The sequence below is a fragment of the Bombina bombina genome, chromosome 5 (assembly GCF_027579735.1).
Source record: "Bombina bombina isolate aBomBom1 chromosome 5, aBomBom1.pri, whole genome shotgun sequence".
Taxonomy (NCBI): Eukaryota; Metazoa; Chordata; class Amphibia; order Anura; family Bombinatoridae; genus Bombina; species Bombina bombina.
The window spans coordinates 916,135,406-916,142,925 of NC_069503.1; the positions used below are offsets into that span (position 1 = coordinate 916,135,406).

The following is a 7,520-nucleotide window of genomic DNA, read 5'->3' on the forward strand; positions in this document are numbered from 1 at the left end:
TTTGAAAAAGATAGCACCTAAGCTATTTTTTTTGTTCAGAACCATGGAAAGCACTTGTTTATTGGTGGGTGAATTTATCCACCAATGGGCAAAAACAACCCAGCTTGTTCACCAAAAATGGGCAGGCATCTAAACTTACATTCTTGCATTTCAAATAAAGATACAAAGAGAATGAAGACAATTTAATAATAGGAGTCAATTATAAAGTTGCTTAAAATTGCATGCTCTATCTGAATCACAAAAGAAAAAAAAATGAGTTCAGTGTCCCTTTAAGTTAAACTTTGTATTTTGATAACATGAATCTTCAGCCAAACTAAAAGAAAAAAAAAACAGAGGCAACTACTTCTGTATCTCATCATACAACTGAATACAACATTGTAAGTCTCTCTTTCTGGGTCTTCCCTGCCACAGATGTAGTTTACAATTTGGAAACTTGTTTAGATTGAAGTGAGTAAAGTTATCAGTTGGAATTGTCCCCATAAAAAGCAGCAATAAGTAGTCTGGCTGCTCTACTCTGGAGAATTTCAAATGAAGATCTACACCAGATAATAAAGAGTGGAAGTGCAGCCTATATATTAACTTGTGCACTACAGTCCCAGCATCCCTGGCTGGCAGCACATGAAACACTACTCAAATGGTTTTTTTTTTTTCTTCTTCTCCCTGTAAATTGCTGAAGGAGGCAAAGAAGTCTCAGACCTGAGTGGGGTTTTCCTGTGCCAAGCTAAAGGCAGTGCTTGGGTTCCTAACAGGACACACAAACATATGCGCTAGGCTGAGTATACAGATGGCAGCAGCAGCAGCAGCAGAAGAATGGCGCCTTTTATAAAGCTGATTCAGTGCAAGTGCTGAGAGCCAGGGCAGCTAGCGCCTGGGATTGTTTGTTACCGGTTTAATCCCATTAATTAAAACGTTAACCTGATTGGGTAGAAAGCTCTGTCCCACAGGCAGTCGTCTTCTCATAATAACCTACTCACAGCAGATAATGATGTAAAAGACTCCCCCGTCTGCCGCTGCTTGATGGCTCCGGAAATCTCTTGAAGGTGAATCCAAGCAAGATAAACGGTGCACAAGCTCTTTTCATGTCAGAATGCCTGTGACACGGGGCTGAAGACAAGCAGCAGCATATAGCACGTTGCAGGGGCACGGAATACGAACTAAGAAGCTGTGATTGACAGTTTGGGTCCCATAGTAAGAACTTAAGCACTGAGGAAGTGCGGGGTCAGAAGCAGAGCTGCTCTGGGCTGGGACCATGGAGAGGGCGCTGAACCTGGCGAGCGAGGATTTGTTCCACAAGAGCCTGAGCGCCTCGGCTAAGCGGATGGAATCGGCCTTCAGAGCCCCGCAGGGTCTGGACTTGTCCCAGCAGGGAGAGCGCTCGCCCCTACACTGCTATGACGGCCCGGATCCCGCGGAGCTGCTCCGGCACCACCACCAGACCACTTCTGCAGCGCTGATGGCAGCCGGGGGAGTGGTGGGGAACACGGGGGAGTCTCTGGCGTTGGCCGCGGCCAGCATGTGCGCTAAGTTCGGGGAGAGCTCGGGCAGGGGGTCGGTAGCGGAGAGCAGCGGGGGAGAGGATCAGAGCCCAGATGATGACAGCGATGGGCGCTGTGAGCTGGTGCTGAGGACTGGGGAGCTCCGGGCCTCCCAGGCGGGGGTCAAATCCGACTCGTCCGGAGCTCCAGGAGGGGGCAAGAAATCCAAAGAGCAGCGAGCCCTAAGGTTAAACATCAACGCCCGGGAGCGGAGGCGAATGCACGACCTGAACGATGCCCTGGACGAGCTGAGGGCGGTTATCCCCTACGCCCACAGCCCCTCGGTCCGGAAACTCTCCAAGATCGCCACCCTGCTCCTGGCTAAGAACTACATCCTCATGCAAGCCCAGGCGCTGGAGGAGATGAGGCGGCTGGTGGCTTATCTGAACCAGGGCCAGGCGATCTCTGCCGCCTCCATACCCAGCACTGCTGCGGCTGCTGCTGTGGCCCTACACCCTGCACTGGGAGCCTACGAGCAGGCGGCAGCCACCGCGGGGTATCCATTCAGCACTGGGCTCCCGGGGGCCAGCGCCTGCCCTGACAAATGTGCCATATTCAATAGCAGTTTGTGCAAGCAGTGCACGGAAAAGCCTTAACCCCAGCAGACCCTCATGGTAGGGCTTGGACTGAGAAAGACCCCTGCCCGGACTTACCTAGAGTAGCAGAGGACCACTTAGGGACAGGTATATGGGCTGCCAATTTTACAACCTGGTGACTTCTCTGCACAAATTCGCTGGCTTATTTGATAATCCATAATATATTTTTGTTTTATTCTTTTTTTTCCCTTTTGTTGAATTACTTTTATTTTAATGCAAATATGACTGGATTCAATTTTTTTATACAAACCTCAGCGAAATTTGCATTTTCCTTTTTTTTTCCCTATATTGATTATTACTTGACTCAACTCTTAATTTATTTATTTCGCAAAATGTTGTTTGTTTTCATGATCATGTAAAAGACTGAATCTTTTCAGAAAAGGGCACTTGCATTTGTTAATGTTTCTGAGCCAGGAAAACACTTGAAATATAGAACTATTTAATTTAAAGAAAAAAAAGAGAAAAAAAAAGACGTTGCAAGAATATAAATCATTTGTATTTTTTATTGTCTGAACTTTGTATGACTATGGTCAAAGTTTTGGTGAAAGTTTAAATGGCTTGAAAAAAAGAACTAGTATGAATGAGGGTAGTTTTTTTTCCTTTTTTGTTTACAGAATAATTTATGTGCACCTTGTTGCTTTTCATATTGATTGTTGTGAGAGAATAAATGGCAATTTATGTGCAAAATTTTAATAATTGTTCCTCTTCAAAGGCTGTTTATCTTGTTCTATAGGCAAAAGGGTGTATTTTCTTTCTTATATACCCCACATATTTGGATATCATTCTGCTGGATGAATTCATTCATAAGCATTGTGCCAAGTGTATGAACAAGCTTAATAGAAAAGAAAGTATTTCATAATGTCAAACTTCAGAGCAGCTTGGTCACCTGAGATTGCATTCTGGTCTGAAGATGATAGATCACTGTATTTACTGAGCTTTAATAAATTGCTTCAGTCCAAAAATTGCAGGAGAGAGTGTATTATTAATTTATAAATTCTCTGTTTTTAAATCTTTAAAGAAACCTTTGTTTTAAGATAGAGGAACAAAAAGCATATTTACATATTTATAAATGAAATCTGTGTACAGGGAGGATAGAACGGATTTATTCAGATTTCACCCTTGAATAAAATGAGAAATAAAATAAAATTTGAGTAAAATGTAATAAACCTGTATAGTTTAAGCCTCTTAGTATGCTTATTAATTGCAAATAATCAGATCCCTCTTTCTAGACAGAAGCAAATAATTTATGAAAAACTGGTGACAGGTCTAGAATGTGTAAAACCCATTAACTAAAACCTAAGGTCACCCAATTTTCTAAAACAATTCAAGACCATCTGTATGCCTCTCTGTGTCACAGAAACAAGAAGTTTGTTGTATCTGTAATATATTTATACACTGTTGCAATATTTTAAATTCAAATCAGATAACCATTGTTTAGACATTTACCCATATCACAAAAAAAAAGACAATTCAATTTGAGTCACTAGGTCCTGTCTACGTTAATTCTATTTATTTATTTAAAATTAGATTCTGTGGAGGATGACATTTATACCCCAATTGAGCTATTTTAAAAAAAAAATAACCTACATGCCCTGTATAATTCTGTAGAAATTTGTCTATAACGAAATGTCAGTTGAACATTTTATTAAAAAAAAAAATCTTACACAGTCTTAACGTTTAGAGAACATTTTGTTAATAACACTACTACTAAGTATATAGATATACACTATGTGTGTTTATGCTTTTTGGTATTTTTATACTGAGGTGAATCTGCATTTCCTTTTTTAAAAAAAGGGGAATTTGAGATTTTTCTAGCATCCCATATTAAATATTAATCTTGACTCATTGTGGGCAGAGAAGGGCATTATATGGGGCAAACAGGTGAAGTTATGACAAGCTGATGTATTTGGGTTTTGATAGCTGTTTATACATTAATTTGCATTTCCCTAAATATAAAATGAATTGGACATTTTTATCATCATCTTCTGCACTCACTTAAAAAAGAGCAAAGTAATCCTGTAACTTCAGGTGCTGGGATGGAGCTATGTGCACTCAGGACGTGGGCTGGGAATGGCTGCACAGACACAGTGGGCTGAGCCGCCCCCAGGCCAAAAGACAGCCGTCTCAATGCATTACTATACAAAGCCTGGGTGCCTCTAATTATCATTATTAGAACAATTTCCATGACGATGTCTAATATTATGTTAATTTGAAAACAACTGTGTATGAAAACTGTCGACTATAATACCTAAATTCATTTAATGAAACACATCGTTAAGGCAATTAAACCTCCTGGATGTGATTAAGGAACATAATTATGACACTGTTCTGCGCTATAATTGGGTGTCTTTAATCAAGGGGTAAAGTGATCAGCAACACAGCCATTAGTTTGTATTGTTCTCTCTATGCTGTCCATCACTCTGATTAGAAATTAACCAGCAGCAGTGATTTCTTTTTCTCAATTTACCATCATAGGACAAATTTGATTGAAGATTTACTGCTCAACATTTCTCACGTAAAGGACATTTTTCCCCAAGTACATATCAAGTGGATAGATAGATAGATAGATAGATAGATAGAAAGATAGATGATAGACAGATAGATAGAAAGATGATAGATGATAGATAAAAGTAGGTGGATAGATAGATAAAGGTAGGTAGGTAGATACCTTGATATATAGATATAGGTAGATTGATAAAGATAGATAGATAGATAGATAGATAGATAGATAGATAGATAGATAGATAGATAGATGATAGATAGATAAAGGTAGATAGATAAAGGTAGATAGATAGATAAAGATAGGTAGATAGATAGATAGATAGATAGATAGATGATGCTCCTATTCTCTTTTCAAAAATATCAAAATAGACTTTTATCTGTAATTTATATTTGTATAAAGAATACTTCATTTTTGCTTTAAAATACATCTTTCTGTGTTGGTTGTCTATAGAGGGGACACTGACAACCCAGATGTACTAAATTAATTCAGATAACGCTAACAACTTTAAATCTTTACAATTTATCAATTTAAGGGGGAAATGGTTAAAATCGTAAATTGTAATAGTCAGATAAGTAGCTACATATAAGTTACAAACAATGGATTGGAGTTTATTCCAATTTAAATTGTATCGCAAAATGATTACCCCTACTCTCTCAAATAAATTGATTGAATATTTAGACACAAAATGTCAAAGTTTCAATCAGATCAATGTTGAATAGATGTAATAGCCCCCTTCTATCAGCACTTTGCTCCCCTGCAAGACACCCATTGAATGTGATGTTGCTGCCCTGTCTGTCACTGGCCACAGTTGGATTTATGAGCGTTTTAACATCTTGTATTAAACGTGTCTCTAGCTGTGCCACCTTGTCCTTTATGCTTTTCAAGCCTTGCGTGTGATTACCCCAGCGTGAGTGACATTGACTCTGCTAATAGAATGACTTTCTAAAGATATTATCATGTTTTAAATGAAATCCTCCGTTTAACTGTTAATGGTGTGCTCTGGGTTCACTTGCCTATGAGATGCTATGGCAATTCATTATGGCTAGGAAATTGGGGTTATAGCCTTCCCAGACTTTAAAAAATAATTGTGAAATCTAAAATAAATCTGGAAGGTTCCTTTGATTAAACGGATTAGTACTACAAACTGCTGAGTGCTGATTATCCCATTGCAAGCAAAATATTGAAGCCTTTTTTTAAGGCAGCTAAAGGGTCAAATGAGCTAAAAGTTTGTTTTGCTGCGATCTAGTATAATATATACAAGGGTGTCTCTTTGTTAAAGTTACATGAGCCTAGACTAGAAATTATAAACTCAGCTAACAATGTTTGTTCCTCATGTTTTTCTATTGACAGTCGAAACGTTGGTAGTTTATTCTGGGCAAATCTGAGAACAGTTGAAGTTACTGGTGCAGTGTTTTGTTTTTCAATCAGGTGTGATATTTTAACAGAATCTCTTGTTGGTTTGAATGTGTATGATTTTCTTCCTTGTATTTATGTAAGTAAACAGAGGTATTTTTTTAATTCACAAAATCATTTTAGGGTTAAAATAAATATGGTAAAGTTAATAGGCATAATATGCCTTTAACAAGTGGCTACTAGTAAGTGCATAGCTGTTTTACAAAGGAGGCATTACATTGTTGTACTAATAATACGTTTGAGTTAATACTTTATTGATTTCCTTAATAAGGATACAAAAGTGATAGAAAACAACATAATGCTGTTCTACCTGTCAAAGTAAACCATTGCCATTTGTAACACTCTTATTCACAGACCACATATGTATCAAGGAAGGTATAGAATGCTTTTCCTATTTAGCTAAAGATAAAGAACTAGACGCTGCTTTCATACTTGGCTAAGAAATAAAACCCAAATGATTTGGTGACTAGGTACTTTTTAAAAAAATTATTCTTTATTTTTATAAGAACAATAATAATGTTATTTCAATGTCTGTCTATAGTCAAAGATTTCTAGTAGCCAAGGAACTAAAATAAAATAAAAGAAGTTTACAGTACATTAGTTTAGTGTACATACAGGAAAATGAATACCAATACCAGGCAAATATAACCCCACTTTCTACAAATTGTATACAGCCTACAGTTACATTTGAATTATTTAGGAACTGTTCTATTATATAATTTTATGAACTAGTCTCATATTATATACCTATTTTATTTATAATAAGAGAACACTATTAAATGTTGTAGCATTTAGGTTTTATAAATTATTTTGAGGTATGATTGTTTACTCTGTATATACATTGGATATTTTGAGCTGAACTCGTCCTATTCATTAATTAGAGAAAGCAAATTGTGCACACTCTTAGCATAAGAGTGATATTTGTTTATAGTTTTGCGTTTTCAGAGACAACGTGAATATGCTTGGAATATTTTTGCCATTATCCTTCCGTTTTGAATCCTGAGATCTGCAATAAACTACAGGACAAATGTATTGTCTGTTACAGGGGTTTTATAGCTTTAGTTGTATAATCAGGTATGCATATAACGCTGTGTGCTGTATGATAATTTGAAACAATATCCTAACATCCATTCACTAACACCACTCCAAATAATATTTTCTCATAAGCTTTTAATGCTCATCTTTCTACAGATACACAGACACATACACAATACATCACTATTAGCTAATAAATTAAAATATACAACACAACATTTTAAATTATTTCTAAAAATGCATTGATATTGACAACAATATTAATAGGTATTGGTGAAGTGATTTATTAAGAATATCTATAAATATCTATATTTGATATTACAAATTCAGATGATAATTTGCTTAATACTTATAATTACATTTAAGACACTACCAGTAATATTAATTTATATTATAATTAATTATATTATTAACCACATAGGTAATAGTAATTTAAAT

At 36.8% G+C, this 7,520-nt stretch overlaps 1 protein-coding gene across 1 annotated transcript; it reads left to right on the forward strand.

The window, feature by feature from the left end:
• Positions 1-1,249: 1,249 nt before the first annotated feature.
• On the forward strand, positions 1,250-2,131 carry BHLHE22 (basic helix-loop-helix family member e22). The gene has a single exon (XM_053713151.1). It carries the CDS (start codon positions 1,250-1,252, stop codon positions 2,129-2,131), a length of 882 nt encoding a protein of 293 aa, XP_053569126.1.
• The last annotated feature ends 5,389 nt before the right edge of the window (positions 2,132-7,520 follow it).